General features: G+C 39.4%; 1 protein-coding gene and 1 long non-coding RNA gene across 2 annotated transcripts in view; one reads left to right on the plus strand and one right to left on the minus strand.

Moving 5' to 3' along the window:
• Positions 1-241: 241 nt before the first annotated feature.
• Positions 242-6,228, minus strand: LOC144301727 (uncharacterized). The gene is made up of 2 exons (XR_013368484.1): positions 6,039-6,228; positions 242-5,087 (listed from the first exon to the last, which is right to left on the minus strand). It is a non-coding gene; the product is annotated as an uncharacterized LOC144301727 (long non-coding RNA).
• The window catches only part of GBE1 (1,4-alpha-glucan branching enzyme 1), a 267,868-nt gene continuing 253,424 nt past the window's right edge, over positions 5,411-19,854 (plus strand). Inside the window, exon 1 of the mRNA XM_077878761.1 lies at positions 5,411-5,689. Within this exon, the coding sequence (XP_077734887.1) occupies positions 5,556-5,689 (134 nt within the window). The 5' untranslated portion in view covers positions 5,411-5,555. The remainder of the gene's footprint in view (positions 5,690-19,854) is intronic.

Raw genomic sequence — 19,854 nt, forward strand, 5'->3', positions numbered from 1 at the left:
AACCGAAGGCAGATGCTCAACCACTGAGCCACCCAGAGATCCCTAGAAGGGACAATTTAAAGCTTATAGAAGTATAAAAATTTAAACTGTCTTTTTAGCTTTTGCTCCCGGGAACCAGAGAACTAAGGTCTGAACTCAAATGCCCTAGACTTTCTCTAAGATTTTGTTTTGTTATTTGCTTTTGTCATGTATTGTTTTACTTATTTCATGTATTTTAAAAAGATTTTATTTATTTATTTGAGAGAGAGAGAGAGAGAGAAAGAGAACATGAGAGAAGGGGCAGAGGGAGCTGGAGAAGCAGACTCCCCGCTGAGCAAGGGGCCTGATGTGGGGAGCCATCCCAGGACCCTGGAATCATGACCTGAGTGGAAGGCAGACACTTACCTGAATGAGCCACCCAGGCACCCCCAAGTATTGTTATTAGCCACCTCAAATTATTTTTGTTAAATAGGTGGTATCCAGATATGCCAACTAGTGTCCTACAGCAGTTCTGTGTGTTTTAAATAACAAAAAACTATTCACTAATAGTTTTGGAGATCAGTCATCTGAAATCAACGTGTCAGCAGAGCCACATTTCCTCTGGAGACTCTAGGGAGAATTAATTCTTTGCCTCTTCCAGTTTCTGGTGCTTATTGACATTCTTTGACTTGTGTCTGTATCACTCCAATCTCTTCACAGTCACTTTATTTCCTCCTCTTGTGTCTGTTTGTTCTGCATGTCTCTTCTAAGGACAATGTCATTGGATTTAGGAACCAGCTAATCTAGATAATCCAGGATGATCTCCTCATCTCAAGATCCTTAACTTAATTATATCTGCAAAGCACCTTTTTCCAAATAAGCTAACATTTACAGATTCTGGGGATTACGACATGGGCATATCTTTTGAGGAGTCACCACTCAAGCCACCAGAATAGGTGATGGTAGTTGCATGAGGTTTTAATCCATGGGCTTTGTGACTTAAACATTTTTTTTTTTCCCCAAAAGACTTTATTTACTCATGAGAGACACACAGAGAGAGGCAGAGACATAGAGGGAGAAGCAGGGTCCCCATGGGGAGCCCGATGCAGAACTTGATCCCAGGACCCCAGGATCATGCTCTGAGCTGAAGGCAGATGCTCAACCACTGAGCCATCCAGGTGTCCTGTGACTTAAATTTTACTTGTAAAAAGTCTTTTTATTTTCCATCTACTTCCTGGCTCTTTTGTTGTGGACCAGTTAAGTTTGCTGGGGACCTGGGTTTCACTCAGGTCAAGTTCATAGATATGTGGTGTTTTAAATTTTGTTCAGTTCTTGTCTTGAAGTCTTAAAAAAAAAAAAAACCTTTTACTTATTTGTCTTCATATTCATCTTTCTGAGAGGCAGGATAAAATAGTTCTTAAAATCATAGACTGTAAAAGATGTATCTGGATTCAAATCCTGACTGCCTCTTCCTAGCTATATTAAGCAATTTTCTTCATCTTTAAGTACATTTGACAAATGTAGGGTTAACTAAGGATTTTACACGCACAGACATCCCATCATACAATGGTTAAAACAGTGCCTAGACTGTGGAAAGCAGTGTGTTATTATTATTAGCTATTATTGTAAAGAAGCACTACAGTCTTCTTTCAGAATAAATCCATTATAAGTCCATTTACAAGGTTTTATGCCTAAAATGTTTGTAAAATAAGGAACAGTTGAAGAATACTGAAAATTTCATACATAAAAAATAATCACTAGAGATGACATAAAGGCATAAAGGAAGTCTGTAACTCTGAGTTAAATAAAAACTGCCATTTTGCTTGGGTAGGTCTGAGACCAAAGAAAATTGTTTAAGTTTTAATGGAGAGGACAAAAAGTTCAGAGGATTTGTCACAAAAGTTAGAGCCTTTCACCTTTAGGTCACTGATTCTCCTCCAACTTGTGACCAAAGTAATTGAAAATCATTATCATCTAAAAAGTATTAAGTACTCTGAAAAAAGTTGTTTGCCTCACATTGACTTCCAGGTGGTGACAATTACCATCACATTGAACACCCACCACTTGGCCATCTAGAGAGAGGTTAGGGGGTGAACAAGTCTGAGGATAAAATGACAATCTGTTCCTCCCAGGTCCTCTGAGAAGTGTGGCAGGTAGGTGTAGAGAGGAACTTTAGCTGACTATTGCCTCTGCTGAATTTAATCCAAAAATAAATGGTTATCATTTGAAGACCGGGATATCAAAACCTGGTAGCCATTATATACACTGTAAGGAGAGTCTTACAGTCTTACATAAGAGAAAATTTTAAACTAGCTTCATAGAGTATACTTTACACTATGAAATTCACCTGTTTTAAATGTGTAATTCAATGATTTTTGGTAATCTTATAGAATTGTGTAAACTTTACCTCATCCAGTTTTAGCACATTTTTATAGACGAATTTATTTATTTTTTAAAGTTTTTATTTATTTATTTATTCATGAGAGACAGAGAGAGGAGCAGAGATGTAGGCAGAGGGAGAAGCAGACTCCCTGTGGGGAGTCTAATGCGGGACTCGATCCCAGGACCCCAGGATCACGTCCTGAGCCAAAGGCAGGTGCTCAACTGCTGAGCCACCCAGGCATCCCTTTATAGAGGCATTTAAAGGAATCCATATCCAATTAGGCATTGTAGTGTCATCCTAATAGTCTCTTTGCTCTCATTTTTGTAAGCCTATAATCCATTTTCCATAAAGAAAACCTTTTTTTAAATGTAAATAAAATTAAATCAGTTTTCTGCCCAAACTCTTCAACAGCATCGTATAAAACTAAAATTAGAGGTCCTATATGATCAAACAGCTGCCTAGCTCACATCGTACTTCCGTACTTCCTGGTATTCTCCTTCTATCTAGCAGATACACAAAAATTCTTTTTCTGTGACTAAATCAACTCAACTCATTCCCATTGCACAAACTCTTTACTTGCAATGCTCTTCCTCTTATGGTTTGTTCCTTGTCATTACACTTCAGTTTAAATGTCAGTTCTGAGAAGCCTTCCTTTATCACCAGAACTAAGCAGGCATATTAGCTTAATTTTAATTCTCTACATTTATTACTATTGCATTTATTTACAACTGGGCATTTGTGGGTTTTGAGAAGCATTTCTTATATGTTATTTGACATTCTCTCCCCTCCCACCCTCTATATGAGCTTTGTAACGACTGAGGCTTGTCTTACCATTTAATCCCAGTACCTAGGAAACTGAACTGGCTGTCACATAGGACTTCATTAAGTACTTCTCAATAGTGAGTAACAGAGAATAGGTCCTAGCTCTCTTGGAGTTTACATTCTAAAGGGGGAGATCAGTACATAAAAGAATAAAAGAGAGAGAAAAAATAAACACCTCAATCTTGTTAATTGTTGCATAGGAGAGAACATGCTGTAATAGATACTGAAGAATCTTATTTAAGTAGTAAAAGCAGAGGCTTCTCTAGATGACTTGACATTTATGTGGAGATCTCAAGGAATGCTGGGAAGAAACCAGCCATGGAGAGCTGAGTCATGAAGACAATTCCCAATAGAGAAGGGCAAGTAAAAAGTCTCCAAGGCTACAAACTGCTCCGTGAGTCCCAAGAAAGTCAGTATTCTTAAAGAATGGTAAAGCCAGATAAGAAGAGAAGAAGTAGAGAAAAGTGGTGGAAAGATAGTTGGGGACTAGATTATACAAGCATTGTTAGGGAATGGTAAGAAGTTTAACTCTGGGTGAACCAGTATGTCATCTAAGTTGTATGATTTATTCCTTGTGGAGATCCTAACTGTTCAAACTGTGCCCCTACCCTGCAACAGCAGCATTGCCTCTGAGCTTGTTTAAATTGCAGAATCTGAGGTACCACCCAGAACTAAATTGGAGGAAGCACTTCTAATGACATCATCAGGTGATTCATATGCACATTAGTTTGAAAAAACAGAGGGTTAGAGATGAGAATGTAAAAAGGAAACCAGTTAGGTATGTTAGTCCAAATGAGAGACTACTTGCATGAGTGACAGCACACATAAGACTGATTTAGGATGTATTTTGGAGATAGTTGGTTTAGGTCTACTAGCCAGCTAGAGGGGGAGATTACAGCTGGCACATAGTGAATCTGGATTTGTGAGAAAAGTTGAGGATTGGAGATACAGATTTGTGGTTTTATTGGGTAACCTGTTTCTGAGTGTCAATGTTGTTTTACATTTTACTGACATTTGCATGTTGTTATGTACATGGAAAATAGACTCGTCTTCCTGAAAGTTGTTCAAGTCCTCCACTCTTTCACTTGAGGTCCTCTGTTGCTAGGTATTTCTCATCAAGTCCTTTATAAACCCTTTCACAAAAAGTGTTTTCAAGGTCTTAAAATTCAAGGCCAATTTTAATCAATGCTCTTTCTTTTCCACAGCCCCTAGGATTCTCCACACCCAAGTCTTAACGGGGAAAGAGGCTTGAGTCCAGTTCCTAGGTTCAAAGCAATTTGGAGACTCCTGGGTGGGTGGGTCCAATTCTCTCCACGTACATACGATTCTGTATTTTCCAAAAAAGAATTGTTGAGCTAGCAGCAGAAATCAAAGAACTAAGTAAGTTCCAATCGGGGAAGTTTGCAGAGGGGCCTCTCTTCTTAAGCCAAGAGGAAGAGGGATTTCCTGCGGGAAGCACTGCATTAGTAAGTGGTGCAGTTGAAACCCAATTTGATGTTTATTATTTTAATTTTTATTTATTTATGATAGTCACAGAGAGAGAGAGAGGCAGAGGGAGGAGCAGGCTCCACGCACCGGGACGGGAGCCCGACGTGGGGTTCGATCCCGGGTCTCCAGGATCGCGCCCTGGGCCAAAGGCAGGCGCCACACCGCTGCGCCACCCAGGGATCCCCCAATTTAATGTTTAATGATCGTCCCTATACCATCTGTCTTACCAAGGATACTTCAGTTTAATCGTTGAAAAACGTTTCTTACAATTATAAACAAAGGCAAAAAGGTGTTTTGCTTTTTTTTCCCCCCTTTCGTTTCTCTCTGAGGTCTGGGGAATGGTGGTCAGAGTTCTCGCCACGGCTTCAACTCTCTGCGTTGGCAACACTGAATTTCCGTGGGACCTTTCCAGCATCCTAACTTTTTTGGCTGATCCCTGCGACGACAGGAAAGCCCGCAGGGGCTCTGGTTAGGGAACGGGGCACATGTTCCAGGGTGTTGCTCCCCGACAGCGCCCCGGGTCTCCGAACTCGGAGGAGGTCCCGGCCAGGAAACCACACACCCACCTGAGCCCAGCGCCGCGCGCGGGAGGGGCCGGGGGAGGGCAGGGCCGAGCTCCGCGGCCGCAGGGGCCCGCCGCCCCGCCCCGCCCCGCCCCGCCCGCCTCGGGACCTGCGTCCGGGGATCACCCCGGGTCCCGCTCCGCCCGCCGCGCAGGAGGCGGGGGGAGGGGGCCGACGGCCGTTCTCTCCGGCTATAAAGGGCCCAGGGCCGCCGGAGCTCCCTCGGCGTCCTCCGGCTCCGCCTCCGCCGCCTCCGCCGCCTTCCCTCCAGCGAGAGCTCGGGGGCCCGCTCGGGCTCCCATCGACGCGCTCGGGCTCGGCTACGCGGGCTGCGGCAGAAGATGGCGGCTCCGGCGGCTCGGGCCCACTGCTCCGAGGAGGCGCTGGCGGCAGCCCTGGCGGACGTGCCGGAGCTGGCCCGGCTTCTGGAGATCGACCCGTACCTGAAACCCTTCGCCCCGGACTTCCAGCGCAGGTACGGCCCGACGCCACCTCGGGGTGCTCCTCCCCATCCCCCCTTCCTTCACCAAGGGAAAGGCTGGCTGCGTTTCCAGACGCGGGCTCCGCGCGCGCAGGCCCCGCCCCTCGCCGGCCCCGCCCCCCGCCGGCCCCGGCCCCGCCCCCCGCCGGCCCCGCCCCCGCCGGCCCCGCCCCCCGCCGGCCCCGCCCCCGCCCCCGCCGGCCCCGCCCCCGCCCCCGCCGGCCCCGCCCCCGCCCCCGCCGGCCCCGCCCCCGCCGGCCCCGCCCCCGCCGGCCCCGCCCCCGCCGGCCCCGCCCCCGCCGGCCCCGCCCCTCGCCGGCCCCGCCCGGGCCCACCGCCGGACCTTGCAGGGTATCCCGGGTTTGAGGTTGCGCCGGGTCGGCTCCGTGAGCTGGGTTCAGGGGCTGCGGGAGTGCGGGTGTGACGGCTCTGGCCCCCGGACTAGACGTGGCAGCTCTGAATAAACTTTCCTCCTCCCCCTCCCTTGCTTTGGAATCCGCGGTGCTGCGCCGTTGGCCCGCGCTGTGGCTCCCCGCAAGGGCCTGGGGGGGGATGCCCCGGGGGAGGGGGGATGCCCGGGGGGAGGGGGGGCCCTTGAGCTTTCCCTGTGCTTAACGCCCGGCGTGTGTGATCGCGCCTGTACGACTTTCATGTATTTCATTGCAAATATTGTGACTTTTACATCCAACTGGATCCTTTCAGGCAGCTTTTGTTCTTCCCTTGTTAATAGTTCCCCTCCTGGGGAGCAGGAAGTGTATCTTGGCCGCTTTATTTCCCACCTCCGTGGGCCAACGTTGATGAGTCAACATTTGTCAGCAACATTAGTCTGCGTTCGGCCTTGCCCTCCCGCAGAGGGGAAGAGGGAGGAAGGCCAGGAAAGCCAGACTTCTAGGGGTCGACTTAGGTGCTTTTAGCTTTCTTTTCCTGCAATAAATTGGTTTAGGACAATTAAGTCGCTAGGATAATTTTAGTCGTGTGCTCAACTTCAAAGTATAGTTTTTAAGATTACAATAGTTGTTATATTAGTTATAGTAGTTAGATTTATGAGATAAGCACATGATGACTTAATGGTTTCTGCCCTTTTAGCCAAGTGACTCCAGCACAAAAACGTCCGTGGTAACAGAACATGCATGATCAAATTTTCAAGTAGTAGAAAATGGCTAGTTAAGTATTGGCCAGACGCAGTATTGGGGGTAATGAAACAGGATTCATTTGGAATTTGGAAAAAAATCTTAAGTTCATGTCTTGGCATTGTCCCTTACTACCTGCATTTAATCCATCAACTGTTTAGATCTTATTTATTTGAGAGAGAGAGAGAGAGAGAGCATGAGCAGGGGAGGGGTATGGGGAGAGGGAAAGCAGACTCCCCGCTCAGCAGGGAACTGGATGCTGGGCTCAATCTCAGGACCCTGGAATCAGGGACCAGGCTGAATGCAGATGCTTGACCCACTGAACCCCCCGGGTGCCCCCTCTCCCCCCCCCCCCCAGCAACCATTTACTAAGGATTCCCTATGAACAAAAAAGGAACACAAAGTTCAATGTAACATCTCATTGCAGAGTTTGTATATCCTGTTGAAAGAGCCCTTCTCAGAGTAGTCCGCTTGAGCTGTTGCTGGGCTCATCAGGTTGGGCCCTTCTACAGCTTTGTGAGATTGCTCTCAGTATTTACAGTTTATGCTTTCAAAGTGCATAATCTTCATAGTTCAAAATTGGATTTGATTTACAAATAGTCAAAAATTTTAGAGCGAAAGATGGTGGACAAACTTTAATGTGCTTATTTATGATGATACTAGTTTGTTTCTATGCTTTGGAAATGATACTTAAGACATTTCTAAAAGAAGAATTGTGAAAGATTTTGTTTACATTTCCTCACCCCATAAAAAAAAGAGGTTACAGCTGGACAACCCTTGGTAAGTGTTTCTTTCATGTAATTCACTTCAGCTCCATTGGGATTGAAGCAGTTACGATCCTTTCATGGTTTGTCAGAACTAATGAGAGGGACAAAGGCCAGAATAAAGATGGGGCAATCCAATGTTCTTGGTGAAAAGGCTGGTCCAGTGGGCTCATTCTGACCTGGATTCTACTTCTGGCCTTGGTTCTCAGTAGTTGCCATTTTCCAGCACACATGTTGCGTTTAAGCATATCAAATAGTAACTTGGCATTTGGCAGCGGCAACTTTTACTGTTAACATTTAAAGAATAAAAAATTCTTCCCTCATAAAGTTTGGTCCTGGTTACTTTTTATATTTTCTGTTTATTTCTAATAAACCACTGAGGTGTTGTGTCTTCAGCCTAACACAAATATACAACCAGTCATTCAGGGGCAGAGTAGAGCTAACTAAGGAGTAAAAAAAAAAATATGGCACAAACAACAGTATTTAAGAATGATGATGAGGGAGACAGTTTCTTGTCATTGATGGACTGTCTCATTCTTTCCCAACCAAGGTATCTTTGTTAGAAACTCTGTTAAGTACATCTATTTACCTTTTCTGTAACTGTAAGACTGTTAAATCAAGTGTGAGGACTAATGAATTACTCTGAGAAATAAAAATTAGTACATAAGGGCATTGTGATAGCCCTTATGTCTCATTGATTACCTTCTAAGATGGGATTTTCCTTTTGGCTGTCCTTTTATCATCTGTTATTTATACTGCAATTAGCTGCTGTGATCATAATTTCAAAATCTTAGTGTTTTAAAACAGTAACATTTAATTGTCCCTGTATTACATGTCATCGTGAGTTAGGCTCTTCTCATGGCCATCACTCAAGGATTTAGGATGATGAAGGCTTCAGTTTGAAATATGCTTCTATAATGTTAGCTGTAGGGAGCACAGAACATGTTAAACTATACACTGTTTCTTACAGCTTTTGTTTAGGAGTGAGTCACTTCTGCTGACACATTATATGGGCCAGTGAAAGTCAAATTTGACTTCTGAGCCATGGGTGTGAACGCAGAGAATTGACACTTGTGAATGGCTTGAAGAACAGCACAATTGCAATAACACTTGTCTCTACCCCCTGTTTAAAGTTTACATAGTATTTTTAGATTTTGATTTAATCCTGATAACAAAACCATGAGGTAGGAAGGGTTTTTATTTTTCATGACTTACAGATGAAGAATCTGAGATTTGGTCAAATGCTTAAGTTCACATGGTTAGTAGTACTGTGGCTGGGGTTGATCTTTCTTTCTAGAACTATTTTCAACAAGTTTACAAACAATGACTTCTTGGTAATTTAATGAATACCTCTTTCCTCTTTATCTCTAGCATTGGACATTTTGTGCCAGTTTGTGGATCCCTGGAGTCATGAAAATCTTTTGCTTTTCTTCTATTATCTCTAATGGTTTTTCCTCTATTTCTTTCTGACCGTTTAACTTGAGAGATTCTCAGGGCTCTTCCCTATGTCCTTTTTTGTATTTCTACTTTGTATACTTTCCCTGGGCATTCTCCCCTATCCTTTGGATTCCATCTATATACTGAGGCTGCCCATGTCTATCTTCAACCCCAAATCTCCTTGTCTTGGTCATATTTATAAATAGCTTCATTTTCTGATGTCCTAGAGGTACAAAATTCAACATCTCTGTGTGTGGTATCCTTATTTACCAACTACTCAAGCCTAAAAACTTAACACTTATCCTTAATTCTCACCTCTTCTTTCTTCTTATCTCCAAGTCTAGTCAATTATAGCTCCTGTTTTTCAACTACATGCCATTTTATATTTCTACTGCTTTCATCCTACTCAAGTTTCTAGCATCTCTAGCCTGGTTTGCACAGTCACATAGTTGCTCCCTCTTTTCAGATTTTCTCAATAATTCCCCATGGTTTTTAAGGCATTACAGACTATTTCTCATGATGTGCAAGAGTCTGTATTATCTGGTCTCTGTCTACCTTTATAGCCTCATCTTTGGACCTTCCTTCTCACTCTGTACCATCTAACCAGAGGGAGCCTATGGGTCTGGAGAGGTAGCTGAGATGTCCGAGAGCCATTTTATAAGGGGCACTAAATATCACTAGAATAAATTGGAAACATGATATCCATTTTACACATGCACTTTTAAAATATTGAAAGTTTTCATTTCTTAGTTTGTGTGGGCTCACAAGAAGTTAGGGGTCTAGAAAAATCACTGAAAAAAAGGCAAAAGATTAAGCATTGGATACATTTTTGATCTTTATCAGAAGTGACTCCTTTAGCTTAGTGGAAATGAATGAACAAGTGAATCCTTTTATATACTTTTTACTAATATAATTTTCCTCTACCCCATTAGATAGATTTAAAAAAATATTTATTTATTCATGAGAGACACACAGAGAGAGAGAGGCAGAGGGAGAAGCAGGCTTCTGGAGGGGAGCCTGATGCGGGACTCGATCCTGGGGCTCCAGGACTATGCCCTGAGCTGAAGGTGGATGCTCAACTGCTGAGCCACTCAGTCGTCCTTAAATAGTTCTTTAACAAATGTTGAAGGAATATCAGTTGAAAGTGTGCCAGAATATTCTGTGTTGGAGGCCACGTGTTTTGGTCTAGATAATGGTTCTAGCTGTGCTTTTGTACATGCTGTTTGTTCTGTTTTATGCATACTTTGCTTATCTTATATGTCCCTATACATGCTTCTGGAAACAGGTTAGAGACATAGACCTTCCTTGATTTCTCCCCATCCTACACCTTCTTCCAGGCTGGATGAGGAGCCTGATTTCTTAAGTATCACTTTGAACACCCTCGTCCTATGGATGTTCATCCACTGTAATGTAATTATCTTTCTGCCCTTTTGTATCCCCTACTAGATTGTTTGCTCCCACGGGTGGGCACTTTTTCTGTATTGTTTGTTTAGTATACCTGGTTTATAGGGAACAGTATAGTATTTGAATGAATGTGTTCTGAGTCTATTTATTTTTCTCTTTTTTCATAGCAATGAGTCTCAGGTCAACTTACGATAAGCTAAAAATGTTGGGAATGCTTGGATGAACAGAAAAGAAGCAGTAGTTACCAGGGGATGATGTTTGACAGTCTAGGGAAGGGAAATATATGTCTGAGTAAAGAGTTGAAGATAACTAGAGAAAATCAAGAAAACCATTATTAATTAGATACTTTCACAGAACCTAAAGGTTTAATCACTGAAGGGTATTCAGTTTTAGAGAACCTGATGTCAGATTGTGTGCCCAAGAATGGGAGGAGAGGTTTCTGTGACCCCAAGTACACTACATGTTACAATTACAGTGAACATCTCTATTTTGTTAGAGATGAAAATAGCTTTTGCATTGGTAGCTAATCAGAGTGGCAAAGTACTTTGGACTTGGTGTATCAGCAGCCACACCAAAAATTGATTCTCACAGCATAGAAGTTTTACATCAAAGCCGCATGGTGCACTTTTTTCTCAGTACCTGGCCAAGTTGTTGGCTCTGAGGAAAGTCAAATGTCAGTGATTCTAGAAGGCAGGGGAAAATCTGAAGATTACAAGATGTATCTTGCCCAGTCTTCTGTACTAGTAGATTTATTTGCCCTTTGCAGCTGAGATCTGTACCAATTCCAGTTACTCCTGAATTTTCTACAGTGGTGGGCAAGAGGCTCTGACCTCTTTTCATTTTCAAAGTGCCTTAAAATGACTTGATGGAGCATTTTGGTTTAGTTTAGGCTCTGGTGCCTGCTGTACCACCTCCTGAGAAATGACTCTTTATGTGATAACTTCTTAGAGGATTCAGTTCAGCTCCCACCAAGCTGGCCCTAGTTAGTCAGCGAGATGTTAATATAGTCCCTGTGAAATGTGCTATAGTTTTAGACTGATAAGAATATCATGCTGCTGTTATTTGAAAGCATGGATTAAACTTCAATTATACATTTATAGATATTAAAGGAAAACATGAAAGTGTTTTCATTGGAGAGAATTGCTGCTACCAGTTCATTCTGAAGTAAGTTTTATTTTTTACTGAAGAGTACATTCTCCTCGTATGATGTCTACCCATCAGTAGATGCTTACCACTGTTTTGAACCCAGGGTTCTTTTGTGCTTAACATCCCAAAGCAGCAGATTCTGTTTTGTGTTTAGAGTAACAGGAACTAAGTACATTAATAAAAGGTAAAACCACATTAAACATACATTATTATACAGTTTGCAATCATTAATTTATTATATAATTATGTTGCATCTTATTTGATGTTATTTAAGTTATAGTGACTAATTTGTAAAACTTGTGTTTTTGATGTTTAAGTAATTAGAATAATTTAGGTTCTAGATTTAGTTTCCTAACATGTAAAATGGGAAAATGTATAAAAATATTGCTGTGTGTGTGTTGCAAAGTATAAGAGTGAGATGAAGCTTGAATTTGAGCTCTCATGTGTGCTAATAGCTTTGAATCTGAGAGCAAATTCACCAAACTCTGTGAGCCTCAGTTTCTTCTTCTGGAAAGAATTGGGTGGGACCTATCTTCTAGGAGTGTCTTGGGGACTAGGGATATATTAAAGATCCTCAGTGAATAAATAATAGTTATTTCATGATGATAATAATATAAGCAACATAGCCTTCCATCATAAATATTCACTAAGATATTATTTTCAAAAGATTTTATTACTGTTAGCTTCTTTAATGCTATATCATAAAATCAAGCATCAGATAAATAACATGACCAGGAATTCTCCACAAATCTTCATTTTGTTGGATGGTGTCTTTACTTTTAGGGGTTCTTTCTCTTTCCTAGTAGAGCATTGTGTGAATGAGGTGAGGAGGTGGTAATATTTTTTTTTTTTTGGAAGTAGTAATTTTAATTATAGTCTAGTATACAAGGAAAAGAATATGTTTAAACTTTGATCCTTTAATTTGGGGAGGAAATGATAAGGCAATTGCCTGTTTACTATAAGCTGAAGGCAAGATGAGTCCTGGATATAATGAGCACAAAACTCCCTTTAGAGAGAGAGGTAAATGCTAGCCTGCAGAAGCTTACAATCACTCTTCTTTTGATCTTTCTTTTCTGTCTTTTCTCGTCTTTGATCTGACTGCTAACTGTTCATATTCTTGGGCATCAAACAGCTACTGGGATTTTCTTTCTCCTGAACTCTGGATGGTTGGAGGAATGGTTATATCAGGTTTATTGATAAACAGGAATAACTTTGAAAATAAGGGAAAATATATAACAGCGCTTAAAAGTTTGAAAATGAAAGAATTGTCCAGTGGAATCGGAACATATAATCTATTAGTAAGAATAAAACTTAAATACTATATTTTGCCTTGTCTTTTCTCTCTCTTGATGAGTTCAGCTATTTTTGATATGTTTATTTTGCAATGAGATAAAAAACAGAAAAATGGAATATTCATGTATGTTTTAGTTGATCTGTTGAACAGAAATTACAATGAGTCACAGTCTATGGGTATGTACTCTAGGTCTGTAATCTAAAATATGAGAATCAGAAACCAAGTCTACAGGTACACTTCTTGTATAGGTAACCTTGAAGTTTTCCAAATATTTAGCAAGTGAGAATTAAATATTTCTTTTATCAGTGAAATCATATGTTACTCAATATCATATCTAATTTATTTTCATTTTCATAAATTGTAAACAACAGCCACAGGTTATATTTAATTATGAATAACTGCATTATACAGGTACGTTCTCTGTTGCAGAAGCATAATAAAATCAGTTATTTATGTAGGTCTCTATAACAGAAAACCCTATGTACCCTCAATAAACAGAAAATCCCACAAACTGAGTTATTAAAGTAGAACTTCGTATTTCTCACAAAGAAGGTGGAGGTGAATGGTTTGGGCTTTTGCAGTGAGCCCTTTATCTTTCTGCTCTACTCTCCTTTGCCCACGGTCTTTATTCTTATGCTTAGAAGATGGTGGGGCACATCTAAACCTCACATCTGTCTTCCCAGTAGGAGCATGTTCATGCCAGCTTACTTTGTCCATTTTAGCCAAGCATACATTAGATTTCCTGTAAACTCCATCTAGGTCTTTCACTTTAAAAATTATTGACCAGAACTGTCTCATGGTCATTCTTAGCTGAAAGTGAGCCTCAGTAGTCAAGGCTTTTAGTTATTCACATCTTTCTGAGAAAAGTCCTTTGGCCTTACCTAATCAGAGCATCCCAGAACTCTTTCCTTTTCTCCATAAAGGACACTACTTCTGCCTAAGATGAAAAGTCCTGGGGAGAATATATGTTGTAGTTCTCTAATCTCACATCTGTATACCAAACCTTCTGAGCAGAACCCAGCAAAACCCATTTATCTCAGGAGAAGTCTAGAGCCACATCCCTCAATATTATCAGTCCCTGAGTCATGGCTTTCATTTCTCTAAAACTTATCAGTATTTTTTTCTGGATTATTTTCTTAGGGGAATATAGAGACTTTTGACTGCTCTGGTCCAAAATGAGCTGATTGGGTCTCCTCAGCTACCTGGCTCCAAGACTTGGGCACATCACTATCTTTTCCTTTTAATTTCACAGATATTTTACTCTTTAAAAATATGAGAATATTTTGGGAGGAAATGAATTTGTCAATTACTAGCACTTTTTCATGTATTCTTGGGTTCATTAAAAATGATCTGATTTATCTTCAAGTTATATTGTATTTGTGAGGTTAGAAAGAAGAACTAAAAGATGTCAGTTAATTTATGCTCAATCTTTAAACACAGATTGTGTTTCGTTATGTAATGACTTATATGTTTATGGGGCTTTAACAATATACCTTCGTATGTTTTTCTTTTGAAAGCTTCAGATGTGTAACTGTCATTCTTACAACATACCTAGCACAGACTTTTTATATAAATATAGGATTTTATCATTATAGGCAAATTTAGTGTTTTGTTTGTGATAATAGGATGAAAGAGCAATTTGTGGAAGAGTACAACAATTCTTCTTTGATGTCAGAGTAGAAGATCATTGCTGTGTCTAGTGTCGTATTAGTTTTCTTTCCTAAGGGGCACCTGGGTGGCACGGTCATTTAAGCATCCAACTCTTGGTTTCAGCTCAGGTCATGATCTCAGGGTCCTGGAATCAAGCCCCACATTGGGCTCCATGCTCAGTGTGGAGTCTGTGTAAGATTCACTCTCTCCCTTTCCTTCTGCCCTTCCTGTTCGTGCTGGTTCTCTCTCTCTCTCTCGAAGAAATAAAATCTTTTTATTTTTTAAAAGATTTTATTTATTTATTCATGAGAGACATGGAGAGAGAGGCAGAGACACAGGCAGAGGGAGAAGCAGGCTTCCTGCGGGTATCCTGATGTGGGACTGGGTCCTGGAACTCCAGGATCACGCCCTGAGCCGAAGGCAGATGCTTAACCGCTGAGCTGCCTGGCGTCCCCAAAAATAAAATCTTTAAAAAAAAAAAGTTTTCTCTCCTAAGAGATTATGATTTTACTACCCATGATTATTTTGTACCATTATTTAGATCATGAGTAATTATGTCTAACTTACTATTGCTTTTTAATTGCTTTATAGTCTTCTCTCCAGAGGGTTAGTTATTATTCCAGGATTTGGAGTTTCACGAATGAGTTCATGTTTGTCAATTCCATGTTTTTTCCAGCTCTCATCTTTCTGCATTAAAAATCTCTGAGACTTTTGTTATTTGTATATTTTTGTTGTTGTTGTTATTTACACATGGGAGTCTTCAATCCTCTTGACCGTTTCAGTTGGCAGTGTTATGCTGGTTGTTTAAAATTGTGCTTGCTAGCGATAAGAATGTAATGAAACTAACAGATCTTTTTTTTGCTTCACTTCCCCAAGGTGCCCTTTATTGAAAACTATATGCTATTCATGCAGTATTAGGTAAACCTCTACTCATAAATACAATGGAGAAGCAGGAAGTACATAGAAGCAAGTGTATTAAAATAACTGAAGTTTTGTTGTAGCAGGTCCAGAGTACCTTTAGTGCTAAAAGACATTAAAAACAAACAAAAAACAGGGATCCCTGGGTGGCGCAGCGGTTTGGCGCCTGCCTTTGGCCCAGGGCGCGATCCTGGAGATCCGGGATCGAATCCCACATCAGGCTCCCGGTGCATGGAGCCTGCTTCTCTCTCTGCCTCTCTCTCTCGCTCTCTCTCTGTGACTATCATAAATGAATAAAAAATTAAAAAAAAAAATTAAAAAAAAAGCAAACAAAAAACAATAAGCCAAAAGAAAAGAAAAAAAAAAAAAGGTTAGAAGACATTTAAAAATAGAGTGAATTTTGAGAACTGCAAATTGTGTTAGGCTGGATTTAAAAAATAAATATTTTGAAATAATTATAGACTAATAGGAAGTTGCAAAATAGTTCAAAGAAGGCTCTTGTACCCTTTCTCAAGCTTGCCCCCATGGCAGTATTCTTGCATAACTATATTGCAGTCTCAAAACCAAGAAGTGAACATTGATACAATCTGCAGACCTCTTTCAGATTTCATGAGTTTTTTTTTTTTTTTACATGCACTTATTTGTGTGTATCTACTTCTTTGCAATTTAATCACAAGTATATATTAATGTAACCACCACCATGATGATGATGATATGGAACTATTACATCTGCAGTTGGAAAGGAACTCCCTCATTCTTTTTTACTCACACTACCCTCTTACCCTATCTCTAACCTTTGGCAACCAGTGGTTTGTTTTCCATCTGTGTAACATTTCTTTTCCTTTTTTATAATGATATGAAAATTAAATCCTACAGTATGTAATCTTTGGTCATTGACTTTTTTCACTCAGCATAATGCTCTTGAGATCTATCCAAGTTGCATAGATCACTAGTTTGTTCCTTTTTGTCACTGAATAGTATTTTACTGTGTGTATATGTATCGCAGCTTAACTGTTTACCTATTGAAGGACATATGGATTATTTCTAGTTTTTGGCTATTAAAATATTTCAATAAATTTGAAATATTAATATTTACATACGGGTTTTACTTTTCTGGGAGAAATGCCCATGAGTGTGATTGTTGGTTCATATGGCAAGAATATGTTAGTGTTATAAGAAATTGCCAAACTATTCCATAGTGTCTGTGCCATTCTGCATTCCAACCAGATATATGTGCAAGATCTAGTTCGTCTGCATCCTTGTTAACATTTGGTTTTAGTCACATTTTTTAATAGTAAAAGTTCTGTTAGTTGTATAGGGATAGATCATTATGGTTTTAATTAGCATTTTTCTAAGAGCTAATTATGTTGAAAATCTTTTTAAATGTTACTTGCTAATTATAGGTCCTGTTTGGTGAAATGTTTTCTCATGCTGTTTGTCCATTTTCTAATTGGGTTGATTATTATTATTATTATTTTTTACCTTTGAGTTTGAGACTTTTAAAAAATGTATTCTAGATATAAGTTCTTTGTCAGATATTTGTTTTGTAACTATTTATCTTTGCATCTTCTAAAGAGGGTCTTTAACAGAAATGTTTTTAATTTTCATAAAGTCCAATTTATTGATTTTTATTGTTGTTGCTGTCTGGGTTGTGCTTTTGTTCTCATGTATAAGAGCTCTTTGCCTAGCTCTAGAATCTGAAGATTTCCTCTAACGTTTCTCCTAGAAGTTTTATTGGTTTACATTTTACATGCAAATATATGACCCATCTCGAGTAAATTTTTATGTAAGGCTTGAGGTTTGGGTTGAGGTTTATTTTATTGCCTATGGTTATTTGATTCTTTTTGAAGATCATAAACTGACAGACTTGTATTAGGAAGTCACTTGGCCCAAAAATAAATTAGTATTTAGCTAGGTATCACTGAAATATATGAATGATGACAATGTTATCTTGTGTTACAGTTTTTTCAATATTTACTTTTCATATTTTTTCTTATACCATAACATTTTTTGATATATATTATAAATGTATGTAGATTGAATTTTAATTTGACTTTTTAAGGTTTTTCTTATTTCATATCTTAGAACCGCTTGTCAGTATTACATATTGTTCAGCTCTGTATTGTAAAAATGTTGCTTTAAAAAACAAGTTTCAAAGAAAAAGAACAAATTTCATTCATTTTGTGTTTACTTGGCTTAAATAAGAAGCAAATCTTCAAAAAATTTTTGCTATACTTTTACTTGTAGGAATGAATGTGTTAAATCTTAGCTAAGGTAGTGTTAATATTCTTTAAGATGAGCTGCTTTTTATCTAACTGAAATTAGCCTTTGGTTTACTTCAATCTTAATATTTACTTTGATGTTTGTCAGATTCATTGTGCTATTAATATAATAGAAATCAGAGCATGTCAACTTCCAGACAGAAATTGCTTAGATGTTGAGAGATGAAAGTTCTTAGCACATTTATTTGGCAAAATTTGTAGAATTTATGAGTGTGATAGCTAAAAATTTACCCATTTTTAAGCAGAAAAATAAGTGGAACTTTTGAGGATTGTTCATTCTACATTCATTACTCACTGTGATGAATATGAGGCGCTGAGCATCTAAGAGATGTCTGCCAATTTTACTGATAATAAGTTGTCATCATCACAATAATAATAATAATAATTATGATTTATGTATGCATCATTTTATGTGCACTGGGTCTGAGATCTGCATTTCGAAGGAGCTCTCAGGTGGTGCTGATGCTGCTGTTTCACAGATATTATGATTAGCAAGGCACAGCATGACCCCAATCTCAATTTAAAACTGAGTTAGTAATGGACCAAATTTTATTCTATAAATATTTAAGCTATATGCTCTAATTTTTTGAAAATGAATAGTCTATATATACCCATGTAGCTAACCAGAGTATTTAATTTTTTAATGGTCAAAATGATTTTTCTACTTACTATTGGTAAAGGGATTTTAGTTTATCACTATCAAAGTTACTTTTTCTTAACACCTGCATTGTGAGTTTCAATGTTGCATATAGGTCTTTAGGATAAGGTACAGAAGGTGACTACATAGAGAAAATTATTCCCCACACTGGTGTTCCAGGATATATGTGTGCATCTGGGTCATAGGCTTCTTCATTAATTTGCTTATTTAACCTGTTTTCAATATCTTTATTGTCTTAGGCATTTCTCTATGTTATAGTAAGGCAATTTTGAGTAAAGTAGGCTTCCTCCCTGTTGGGAGCTTGGACTGGGCAGATCAACGAATAAATGCAGTTATAGTAGATATTTGTGTGTAAAATTCAGTATAAGACAAATGAAAGCATACCCTGTTCTGTTAAGGAAGGGGAGTATGTACCACGTAGAAGTTCATTTGAGTTGCCTGAAATTCTTAAAACCATTTCTCTATAAAAGAGGGACTGAGTCTTGACAAGTGTGGACAACGTCTGAGACTTTTTTGGAAGGAGTCAAAGTATATGATAGTTAAAACAATCTTCATTAAAACTATGATGAAGTTATCATATGACCTCTATACAGTTTTTGTTGCTTTTAAGTGAAAGTTGCAAAAATTGTTCAGTTGCAAAATATGATTGTGTAAGAATTGCATGAAAGAACTGAAGCCTTTAAAATAGTTCATAAATCATATTTGATAACCTATCAGCATATTTCTTTAACAGATAAACCCATTTTGGAAGGGATTGCGGACTCTTTAGAGGCACTGAAGCAATTCCTAAGTAAGTTAAGGGCACCCATTCCCGAATTAGGGAGATATTTTGATGATTGTCACCCAGTCAGAAAGGTCTCAGAAATGCACATGAATGCTGAGGGCCTCCTCCTGCCCCCACCCTAAGTGTCTCATCTAGATCAGCACTACTGAAAGGAAATATAATATCAGCCACAGATGTAATTTCAAATTGTCTAGTAACCTCATGGAAAAAGACAAAAAGAAATGTATAAAATGAATTCTTATAATATGTATTGTTTAACTCCATGTATTCAAAATATTGTATTAGGAGGAAGAGTTTTTCTAGAAAGAAGTGGTATGACTGATGAAGACAATGAAAGGGAAGACTAAGGAAGGAGAGAGGTTCAGTCAGCTCTGTGTTCTTGATAACAGAGGAAAGTATTCCCATAGTGATTCTGATTTTGCCTAAGAGAGGGAGTTAGCAATTATTGAGTGTTGACTTTTGTTTTTTTAAATACTGAATACTTGAAGAGAAATATAAATGGATGATGTTGTAAACGTTAACATGGAGATATGCCACGTACTTTAATTAACTGGGCCCAACTAGGTAGCCATGTCTTCCCCAAGTGATTTGACACGGCTTGTCCACAGTGCCCTTTTCATTTGGGTGATTCTTAGTTATGTCATATTTTCATATGCTAAATGCATTTAATCTGTCCCATAAGGCAAAAACAA

Source organism: Canis aureus, chromosome 30 (genome assembly GCF_053574225.1).
Source record: "Canis aureus isolate CA01 chromosome 30, VMU_Caureus_v.1.0, whole genome shotgun sequence".
Lineage (NCBI taxonomy): Eukaryota > Metazoa > Chordata > Mammalia > Carnivora > Canidae > Canis > Canis aureus.